Raw genomic sequence first — 12,017 nt, 5'->3', positions numbered from 1 at the left:
TGGAGCCACAGCTCCCTTATATGGATGATGCCTTGATGTGGTAGTCATCCGTCATTTCTGTAGAAAAATTTACTGAACTCCTACCACTGAGGTTTATACCGTTCAGGCATGGATTTTCAACTTTATTAGTGAGGAGTGTTTTAAGTCTAGAAATGGTGGCTTTGTAAGTGTTGGAAAAACAAAATACCTTAAAGAAATGGATTTTACCACAATTAATATTAAAGGAGCAGAAGTTAATCTCTGGGTATAGGAAAGTAATGTGACCTGCTTAAGACTAATATTTAATTTTTTTCTGAGAACAGTCACCGCCATTCACACACTCAGCCTTTAACTGAAAGTCTCTCCTGGAAAGAGGATTGTCTGTTTCTCTGCTGACACAGAAAGATAGAGAAACCAACGTCACTGCCTTCTGCAGAGACTGCACGTTGTCTGACACTGGTTGATATTGTTGCAGGGATTTGGTGCCTTTGAACGCTCAATCTTGACTCAGATCGATCATATTCTGATGGACAAAGAAAGATTACTTCGAAGGACACAGACCAAGCGTTCTGTCTACCGAGTTCTTGGCAAACCTGAGCCAGCAGCCCAGCCTGTCCCGGAGAGTCTGCCAGGGCAGCCGGTAAGGACTCTGATGCATGGTGATTACGGGAGCAGTTCCTAGGAGCCTAATTAACTGGACGATCTGCTCACCTCCTTGTAGGTATTCCTCGAATACCTACACGAAATACCTACCGAAATACCTAATACCTAAATGAAATACCTAAACGAAAGAAAGGGGGGAAAAAAAGCACTGCTTTGTTTGAGAAAGTGAGATGATGTGGGAGGGGAAAGTTTTTAAAAAAATAAAGCCATTAGGGGCACAGTTCTTGAGGTGCTAACCTACTGTGTTACCCTTTTGCCTGGCAAAGAAATAAAGCCCCTCTTTCTCCTAAACAAAAAATAATGAATAAAACTATTATTAACTTGTGTATAGCCTTCTCTTAATTTTGAGTTAGATATGAGTCTGGTCATGGAAGCATTTGTAATTCAGTTTTTCAAATTCGGTTTTAAAGCTTCTTATTTAGAAGCACTGTTACTGAGTTGAGTGTGTACTTTAGGCTTTCCTTTGCATGTTTATATGCTCCAGAAAAGGATCCAGAATTGGAATAGGCAGATTCTTCTGTCTAAAGGAAACTCTTTTATTTATAGTAGAAATATATATTTAATATGTATTTCTTAAGTTCAGAAGAATTTAAAATGAAAAGTAAAATTCCCTTAGTCTGAAAATTCTACTCCTCAGGTTTAACCAATGTTCGTAATTGTAACAGGTTTTTCGGTATTTTCTACACAGACACAGACACAGACACACACGTATATAACACACGTGCATTCATAAAAATACGGTTTTTGGAACTTTCCTGTTGGCCCAGTGGTTAAGATCCCATGCTCCCAATGCAGTGGGCATGGGTTTGATCCCTGGTTGGGGAACTAAGATCCCACATAGCCTGCACGGCATGGCCAAAAAAACAAAAAAAGATTGTCTATTTTTTTTAACTAAATGGGATGGATATATATATGTGTATAAATATATAAATTATATATAAAATCTTACAGCTTTCTAAATGATTCTAGATATTTTTCCAGGCTGTTACATAGAGATCTACCTCATTTTTTCTAATGGCTAGAGTATTCTATTGTATGGATGTGTACTATAATTTGTTTGAACAGTGGATATTTATGTTTTCTCTAGTTTTAGAAACAGTGCTATAAGAAACATTCCTGAGCATTTATATATTTTTGTTTTAATGTGAACATGTGGATACACTTCTTAAAGTGGAAATGTTAAGGAGAATATGCATTTTAGATAGATGTAAAATTGCCTCGAAAAGGCTGCTGTGTTTTCCATTACTGAAGATTGCCTGTTTTAGAGGTGAAAAATGATGTTTTTTCATCTCAATTTGCATGTAATATAATGAGATTAAATATATTTTCATATAACCATTGAGTATTTGTGTTTTTTTCTGTCAAGTGCGTATTAATGTTTTGCCCATTTTTCAACGGCATTATTTTTGTCCTTTAATTTTAAGAGCTCTTTATATCTTAAGGAAGATAATGCGTTTACTGTTCTACACATTATTTATGGTCACTGCATTACTTTGGTAACTTCATTGGGATTCACTCTTTCCTTCTCGTTGATGTAGGAGATCCTTCCTGAGGCCCCTGCCAATGCCCACCTGAAGGACTTGGATGAAGAAATCTTTGATGATGATGACTTTTATCACCAGGTATGATTTTTACACTCTTTTCTTTTGTTATAAATCAGGCTTTAGCATTTTAAGACACCTGATAGAATTCTCTGACCTAAAGGTAGCTATCTTACTTTGGAAGGATAGAGTCAGACAGGGTTTCTGAACATGTACTCAGAATCGACTTGATGTACTTGATGGTTGTACCATCAAGGTAGACTAAACATCTGGGCTATTCTAAAGAACTAAAATAATTTCCTCTAATCCTTGGTCTCTTTTGTCAGTCATGCATCTTAATGAAACGTGCTGTAGGCTGTCCCCTCTCTAGCTCTGGAGAGCCAGGATGCTGTTCAGTTTTGGTTGAGTCATTTGTCACAGTGATCTTTGTTAACTTTTATGGAAGACTTTGCGAATGCTTGTTGGAGGTGTAGCCGTAATGACAGTCCTATGTAGTATATGGAAGTACAAAGGAAGGAACATAGGAAAATTATACTGTGAAGAAAGTAGAAAAAGTGATTCTGTGTTGAGGATACCTCTGGTTTTGCCCTAAAAAAGAGAGATTTTTAAAAATTAATCTTGCTGTTCACTCTGATGTTCCATAAAATTATTGCTGTGAGTCTTAAAAGTAATGATGAGAGAGTGGAGGCAAGAGGATTGGTGTGTGGCCCCAGGTGTTCCCAGTCAGAGGTCTTGATTCTTTTTTCCTTTTTTTCTGTTATTATGTCCATTTGTCAGAAGAGTGGGGAACTCTATTTTGCTCTAGAATGTCTAAGAGAGTACCCGACATGGGATACTAATGCTGTGTGAGTGTGTGAGATCATGGGAGACAATCCAGAATGTTCCAGTCTTCATTAATTGAAGTGTACATTGTTCGATAGAAAGTGCATCATAAATTAAATAGGCCTAATGAAATAAACTGAAATTACTGGGGGAAGCTGCTTCCACTGGCAATCCTTAGTCTGAAAGATTTTTTTTTTTTTTTGGCCTGGAGGTCTGCTTAAAAAGAAATAGCATTACTTGATTGGCTCTTCATCCCAATTAATAATTTTAACTTCGATAAATTCTGATTTCAGTTATGACTAGTCACATCTTCGCTTTTCCCCTTGCTGGTTAATTGGGGTGCTGGGGTTAATCTAAATTAAAACTTAAACTAATAGAGGTCAGCGAGGCAGCTGAAACACCTGAGTGAAACAAATGGGGCTGCCAGGCACAACTTTATCTTGGCTGTTTCCCAAGAGGGAAGTGGCAGCAAATTGGAGTTGTTTCAGCCTTCTGTAAAGGTGAATGATGGGTGACACTTGTTAATGTACGGCATCTCCGGAAGCATTCCAGATTGCTTTGCTGCCGCACCAACTGCTGCCATCCACGCACAGTCAGTAGGAACTGGACCAGTTGCCAACATCTGGCAGCACAGCAAGGAATGGGTGCAAGGCTTGAAACCCCGCAGATTCTAAATATGGTGCTTAGAAGTGTGCAGGCTTTAATCACTTACCACTCTTTGGCAGCCGGCTACGACAGCTTATCCCAGCCTCGTACATCACAGTCGACATCTGCTGAGCCGCCAGGCAGCTGCACATTCATTTTCTTTTCTTGCCTTTTCTCTTTGCCTCCTATTCCTCTTCTTCCCACTACCCCCCACTTCCCCTCCCCCATATGCTTCTTGGGAGAGATGATCTGTAAAGATTACCACTTCATTGTGTGCAAGTAATTGTGGTGATGCCAGGCCCTTGACAGACACAACGTAGCACCTGTTCTGCTGACCTGGTTAATTTCTTCTGTTGAGTGGGATTTACCAGAGATTGGAGCTGAAGCCAATTCAATGATAAGGCTAAAGAAAATGGCTGTATGTTTTCTGTCACCTCCCAATTAAATTGGCTTCATAAAGTGCTTTCCTTTATTTGTCAGGGTAGTAAGCCTGAGCTAAGTGTTGCATTCAGAAGTGGTACAATGTATTACAATGGGCCTGTGAGTTTTCATTTGTGTTTTTTGATGGGGTAGGTTGTTTGGAAGAGCTTGGTGGTGAATATAATAACATTTCGCCCTTTTTATTTTTTAACCATCCTTGAAGCCAGACTCTTTGGGTCCATGTTTTGTAAGGAAGAGATTATAGCCACATTGAATTTTAATGTTTCATTGTAAGGGTTTAAAGGCTTACTTGGTTAAGTCATGTGTCACGAGGCTGTGTAAATGCCCTCACCACTGAGAATGGTGTTCAGGGTCAGAATGCGCAACACATACACACTCACTCTCTTTTGTTTCATAATGGGCCTTAAATCACTGCAACTTAAAAAATATGCCTATGGTATTTAATAAATGTACATGCGAGTGTGTATGTGTGTGTTTAAACAAATACATATGGAGTGGGGAGAGGACTGGAGAGTATCAGATACTGTAATGGTACTTTTTTTTGAGCTGAAAAGAACCTCACAATAATGAGTCCCTGAGACATTAAGTAACTTCCTGAAAGTCACATACTAGTACTTGATTCAAGATTTTTTAGGCCACACCCTGTTCTTCCCATACATTTGTTTCTTAAATACGTCATTTGTGAGCCACAGGGAGACTTCACTCACTATCGTATTACACTTTTCATTTTGTAAATAACTGAGCTTCATTTTCTTAGAACAAGAAGAAACATTATGTTGTGCTAGAAAGTAATTTTTTTTTTTCCTTTGAAGGCAAATGATTTATTGAACTCCTGGTTTCTTAACAATTCTAATGAAAAAAATTAGCCTTCTGGTTGTGTTCCTGGTTTGTTTGGAGTTGTTGAAAGCCCAGAGTGTGCCCAGCGGTGGCGATTTTAGGAGGGAAACTGTTCCTAGGCTTCAAACTTGGCTGAGTTCTCACTCGCTGGTGGGATCAGTTCGCATCTGGCTCAGTTGTTGTTAGATCTCATCCCTAGAGATTATTTCACGAAATACGAAGGTTGCAAATGACCGTGAAGGAGGAGCCATGTTTTCAGTGTCTGTTGTTCATTTTCATGATCCCATTTGCTACTTTTCTTTTTTGACATTAAGTGTTTTTAAGGTGTGTTGTCTATATTGCCACTTAAAGTTGATTTTTGACTCGATAGGCCTGAGTTCTCAAAGAGCGGAGGAAGGACTGATGTTTACTGAGCACTAGTAACATGCTAGCTCCTGGACTGAGTGGGCAGGTACTTGACTCACGTCTTCATTTCATCCTCCCAAGATCTCCAGGTTAGGCTATGACTGCACTTAGCAATGAGCTATAAAGTGACTGTAAAGTGACTGGGTTTTTTAAAAGCATTAAAAAAAAATTTTTTTTTTAGTTAACTATTGCTACCCACAGGCTTTCTCTAGTTGCGGTGAGCGGGAGCCGCTCTCTAGTTGTGGTGTGTGGGCTCCTCACGGTGGCTTCTCCTGGTCGGGAACACAGGCTCTTGAGTGTGGAGGCTTCAGCCGCGGCGTGTGACCTCTGGAGCGTGGGCTTGGTGGTGGTGGTGCACCTGCAAGTGACTGGGCTTGTTCTTTTTCATAGCTGAGACCTCAAACTAGTTTGTTGTCACCTCGAGAGGTATTTTGCTCTGAAAGGTCTAATTGAGCTTAGATATTGACAGGTCAATACCTGGATTTCTGAGGGTTCATTAGGATTTTGTATGTTGCATCTAACTCTGTTTAGTTTTGATCTGGTTTGTCCTGTCACTTTGAATTTAACCAAGAGCGTCTAGAGAAAAGCATAATAGGTTCTGTTCTTTTGATGACCACTTTGATGGGTTAAATTTCTCCTTTCATCTGCCATCAGGACATGTCTATAGCTGACCCTGCCACATGCTGGACATTTGTGTCTAAGACATTTGATAATGTCGTAAACAGGTAATTACTAATTCGGTGAACTATTAAAAGTCAATAATGCTAAGAAATAGAGAAGAGGCAAGTTTTCTGACAGGGTGGTTTACTTTAATTAAATTGGTGAGTGATTAATATGGACGGCTGATGGAGTGGCTTTAATTGTATGCATTTAGATTGTAGTGTGAATAAGGGATATATAATGCCATTCCTATGGTTAACAGCCATACAGTGTTCTTGTTGGCATGTGTCTTTCCAGTGGTTCAGCTGATGGCTGAGAATATGCTTTAAAGTTTGATTTGAACCTACTCCTTTTAATTTGTTGCTGGAAAACAGATCCATTCTGTTCAGAGCAGTATTTCATTTTTAGTTTGAGATGTTGCTGCTATTTGAGATGTGGATAGTGTTTCTTAAAAGTTTGATAAAATTTATTACATGTATATCTTCTTGGTGACTTTAGAGAGGATGTATATATGAAGTGCATAATTTTGAAAATTGAAATTATGGCTGAAGTTAAAGCAGAGAGTTAATCAGTTAAGTTTCTTAAGACGTAATAGAGGAGTTAAAAAAACAAACCCCAAACCAATATCAGTGTCTAATTAAACCCCAGTTTTAATAATTACAAGATTATATTTTGAATCTATGCAAGAATTTTATTTGAGATATATTCTAGTTTCTGTGTTGCCATTGTCTGTCTGTCAGTGTTTAGTCCCAAAGATAGTATCAATATCGGCATTTGATAGCTAGGGTGGGCTTGCTGTTATGGAGCCTGCACACACAAAAGCCACATTTTAAATGCAAGGTCGAGAAATTTCATCAAACAGCAGCATCAAGGGAAGGCACACACGACTGGCCCTCATTTCTTTCAGTTCTCTTGCTTTAAAAAAACACCGGAGCATGACTTTGGTTCTACTGCTTCGTGTAGACAAAGGTAAAACCTCAGAACAAAGCCTAAAACAGGCTCCATTTGATGGAGCCATCTAGGAAAGAAAGAAGAATTAGCCTCAAACCATCGAAGAAACTTTTCAAATGCAGATAGTCCCGTGGTAGTTTACTAGGCAAATATGTGGCCAAAATTGCCTTTTCTATACTAATACAGTGTTCAACCCAGTGTCAGCTGGTTAAGTGTCAGTTAGGCACAGGATTCCAGCCGTGTTTGAGTAGACCCCAGTGAAGAGTGTGGCACTTTAGAAAGGGGGCACTACCCATTCACCAGTCTGGGCCTGGTGTCGTCTTGTTTTTAAATTACATTCAGTGTGTGTAGCTCCTTAAAGCTTTACTTTAAAAGTAAATTATAGGATCAGTGACTTAGCATAAAAGGGGAAGTTAATAAACAGCTTTAGAAGTTGTGGGTATTGTAGATCTAGCATAGAACCTAATTGCTCTGAAGTTAGATAGTGTTGCTGAAAATTGTCCATTCCAAACTGTCTTTATACAGCCTAGAGCCTAGAGGACTAGGGTAGGATCATCTCATCTTTAGACACTGAAATCCAGGTGCTCTTGTCCCACGTTTGATTTTCTTGTTTAGTTACTTACTTGTGTATGGCTGCCCCGGGCCTTGGTTGCGGTGCGTGGGCTTCTCATTGCAGCAGCTCCTCCAGTTGTGGGGCCCTGGGATCTAGGTGTGGGGGCTTCAGTAGTTGCAGCATGCAGACTCAGTAGTTGTGCCACATGGGTTTAGTTGCTCGGAGGCATGTGGGATCTTCCCCGACCGGGGATTGAACCTGTGTCCCTTGAATTGGCAGGCAGATTCTTGACCACCAGCGAAGTCCCTGACTTTCTAGCACATTACTCTGCCTTTTGACCTGACACACTTAAAAGTCCATTTGAGCATTTTCTTTTCAGATTCCCAACTGTTTAGGAAATAGAAGATCCAGGGTATATGTTCGTACTGTGACAGTTCACATGTGTCACTTTCATGCGATTGTGTGCTTCATTCAATAATTGCTATACCAGATGCTAGTGTTACAAAGACTAATAAGACAAACTCCTGCCTGAGGAATTTGTGTCATCTAATGAGAGCAAAAGTGAAAGTGTTAGTCACTCAGTCATGTCTGACTCTTTACGACCGCATGGGCTGTAGCCCACCAGGTTCCTCTTGTCCATAGAATTGCAGTCAAGAATACAAGAATGGGTAGCCATTCCCTTCTCCAGGGGATCTTCCCAACCCAGGGATCGAACCTGGGTCTCCTGCATTGCAGGTGGATTCTTTAAGGTCTGAACCACCAGGGGAGTCCTAACAAGAGCAAAGTTCTCAATTTTGTAGTCACATAGCTCCTCTTTCAGAGTATGACTTTAATAAAATTTAAATGAAGAAAATAAATGGTGCACAAGAGCAATCAGGTACTTGATATGAAAACATACATGTAGCTAAGACTGGGCTCCCAATGCAGGGGGCCTGGGTTCAATCCCTGGTCAGGGAACTAGATCCTGCATGCCGAACTAAGAGTTCACATTCCACAACTAAAAATCCTTCATGCCACAGCTAAGACCTGGCACAGCCAAATAAATAAATAATATTTAAACAAAACAAAACCATGTAGTTCCATTGTGCTATCTTATCACATACTTGTTGGCACACGGGTTTTTCTCTCAACAGACTCCTAATTCCTATAGTCATGTCTCAGTAACTTGTAAAAGACCATGAGACATGCTGTTAGATATAAATTCTGAATAATATTATAAACTCACTATTTTCCAAGAATTTAGTGATTTTTAGAAGCCAATATCCACTGAAACTTATTTCAGGTTAGAGGACCCTTCAGGGAGATACTGCTTTGGGAGAGATCCCTGGTCTTCCCCTTGCTTACAGCAAGTAATAATAAAACCTTCCTGCTCCCAGCCGGGGGTGTGGGGGGGTGGAGGGGAGAGCATTCAGGTTGGCGATGGGTATTTAAAGGTTCATTTTGCCGTAGCCTACCTTTGTGTATTTTTAAAAATTTTCTGTTATAAAAAGTTAAGGAGAAGAAAAGTCTTCAGATTTCTTTCTTCCTTCCATTAATTGATTCAGCAAATATGTGAGTATCAACTATTTATCGAGTAACTGTTGTTCTAGGCTGTGCTATCTGATGCAGTAGCCGCTGGCCACATGTAGCTATTTAAATTTCAGTTGTAGCTAATTAATTAAAATAAAGTTGAAAATTCAGTCTGTCAGTCATGCTAGTCACATATCAAGAGCTGAAGCTGCATGTGCTAGGGGCTGTTGTACCTGAAAATGCAAATATAAAACATTTCCATCATCACAGAGGCTTCCCAGGTGGCTCAGTGGTAAAGAATCCACCTGCCAATACAAAAGACTTGGGTTCAATCCCTGGGTCAGGAAGTGCCCCAGGAGAAGGAAATGCCAACCCACTCTAGTATTCTTGCCTGGGAGATCCCATGGACATCGGATCCTGGCAGGCTACGTCCGTGAGGTCACAAAGAGTCAGACAGGACTGAGCACACACACACATCATCACAGAAAGGTCTAGTGGAGTTCTGTAAGGGGCTGGAACAAAGCAAAGGCCTGCCCTCACGAGCATTCATTCTAGCTTAGAGATAGGATGATACTGTGGTGGAAAACAATGACACTGGGTATGGGTGAAGGGGCCTAGGGGGACAGGATGGTCAGGAGATTCAGTGATACTTGAGCAGAGCCCTGAGGGCGTGCACAGCAGACCGTGAAAGTTTTGGGGGGAAAGGGAATGGCAAGTGCAAAGGCTCCAAGGCCCTGCTGAGGCTAGCGTGTTCTAGGAAATCAGGGAGGCCAGTACCCCCAGGGTGGGGTCGGTGAGAAAGAGTGGGAGATAGGAGAGGAAGTCAGAGCTGTAATGGGAGGCCAGGTCCTGAAGGAGCTTGTAGGCCACCCTAAGGCTTGGGCTTTCACTGGGAAGCCACTGGAGAGTTTTGAATGGAGGAGTCACATGAGTGGACTAATATTTTTGAAGCATCACTCTGATGTGTTGAGAATAAATTCTAAGGAGGCAGAGTCGCAAACAGGAAACAGGAGGCTCTCATGATAGTCCAGGCAAGAGATGGTGGTAGCTGGGACTGAGATGTTTTAGAGGGAGTGTTGACAAGTGGCTGGACTCTGAATTTATGCTGAAAGTTGAACTGATGGGTTTTGCTGATGGATTGTGTGTGGAGTGTGGAAAGAGGGGGATCCAGGATGTCTTTAGGGTTTTTGGTCTGAGCAGTTGGATGGATGAAGTTGCTATTTACTGAACTGGGGACAAACAGTGAGAGAAGCTAGTTCAGAGAAGAAATCTGGAACTCAGCTTCGGTTACACTAGATTCCACCCCCTGCCCCACCCTGACCCCATTGACCTGTGCTGACTTTAATTATTTTGATTCCAAGTTGGTTATATTAAGATATCACTGAAGCATTCATAGGGAATTGTTGAAGAAGTAGTTATGTGTATAATTTTGGAGTTCATGGAGAGGTCTGAACTGAAGGGATGAACCTGAGAGTCAGCAGCATATAGATTGTATTTAATACCATGAGATTGGATGAGATCACCTAGGGACTGAAAGTGGAGAGAAAAAAAGAAAGAGATTCAAAGCCCATGTCCTGGGGCATTCAACATTTTGAGGTTGCGGAGATGAAGAGGATTTAGCATAGATGTTGGAGAAGGTGAGAGAAAATAAAGGAAGAGTGATTTCCCAGGTTTCATAGCAAAGTGATTGAAGAAGAAGGAAATCCAGTGTCATCCTGATACCAAAACCAGGCAAAAATATCTCAGGGAAAGAAAACTACTGACCAATATCTCTAATGAATAGAGATACAAAAGTCAACAATCTACTAGCAAACTCACTCCAGTAACACACAGGCAAGAATACTGGAGCAGGTTGCTTATTATGCCTTCCTCCAGGGGATCCTCCCAACCCAGGGATCGAACCCGGGTCTCGCGCATTGCAGGCGGATTCTTTACTGTCTGAGCCACCAGGAAAGCCCCCCCACCCCTCCACAAAAAAAAAAATTATATACCATAACTAAGTGGTATTTAGCCCAAGAATGCAAGATTGTTTTAAAAATCAATTAATGTAATCAGATAATAAGGGCCAAAAAACATGATCATCTCAATAGATGCAGAAAAATGTTTGACACCCTTTCATCATAAACACTCAACAAATAGCGATAGAAAAGAATTCCTTACCTAGTAAAGAGCATCTGTGAAAATCCATAACTAACATCCTATTCAGTGGTAAAAGACAGAAAACTTTCCCCAAAGATTAGAAATAAGGCAAGGACGCTCTTGCCACTAATATTCAACATTGTACTGGAGGTTTTAGCAAGGGCAGTTAGACAGAAAGAAATAAAAGGCATCTAAGTTGGAAAAAAAGAAGTAAAAGTATCTCTTATTTGCAGTTGGCATGATCCTATATATAGAAATCCCAAAGAAGCCACCAGAAAACTGCTAGATTGTGAATTGCAGGATACAGAATGAGCACACAAAAATCAGTTGTGTTTCTATGTACCAGCAGTAAGCATCTGAAAAGTTAAGAAAGCTATTCCATTTACAGTAGCATCCAGAAGAGGAAAATACCTGAGAGTAAATTTAACCAAGGAGGTAAAAGACTTATATTGTGTGTGTGTGTGTGCTCAGTCATGTCCAACTCTTTGTGACCCCATGGACTGTAGCCTACCAGGCTCCTCTGTCCATGGAATGTTTCCAGGCAAGAGTACTGGAGCAGGTTGGCATTTCCTACTCTGGGGGATCTTCCCAACCCAGGGACTGAACCTGTGTCTCTTGCATCTCCTGCATTGGCAGGCAGATTCTTTACCGTTGGTGCTTACCTGTGAAGCCCAAAAGACCTGTATGCAGAAACTTATAAACATTGCTGAAAGAAATTTCAAAAGACCTAAATAAATGGAAAGCCATCCCATTTCATGGATTAGAAGAATTCTAATTTATGGATTAGAAGACTTAAGTATTGTTAAGATGACAGTACTCCTCAATTGATATACAGATTCAACACAATCTCTATCAGAATCCCAGCTGTCTTT

General features: G+C 40.6%; 1 protein-coding gene across 3 annotated transcripts in view; it reads left to right on the top strand.

Moving 5' to 3' along the window:
- AATF (apoptosis antagonizing transcription factor) overlaps positions 1-12,017 on the top strand; it is a 102,525-nt gene that overhangs the window by 42,547 nt on the left and 47,961 nt on the right. For all 3 annotated transcript variants that reach the window (XR_006272037.1, XM_043481949.1, XM_043481965.1), the window contains exons 7-8: positions 455-619; positions 2,181-2,264. Coding sequence is in view for 2 of the 3 variants with exons in the window: in XM_043481949.1 (XP_043337884.1) it covers positions 455-619; positions 2,181-2,264 (249 nt within the window). In the remaining variant the exon portion in view is untranslated. The remainder of the gene's footprint in view (positions 1-454; positions 620-2,180; positions 2,265-12,017) is intronic.

The sequence above is a fragment of the Cervus canadensis genome, chromosome 1, assembly GCF_019320065.1.
Source record: "Cervus canadensis isolate Bull #8, Minnesota chromosome 1, ASM1932006v1, whole genome shotgun sequence".
In the NCBI taxonomy this organism is placed as follows: domain Eukaryota; kingdom Metazoa; phylum Chordata; class Mammalia; order Artiodactyla; family Cervidae; genus Cervus; species Cervus canadensis.
This window is presented reverse-complemented; position numbering and strand designations above follow the sequence as displayed.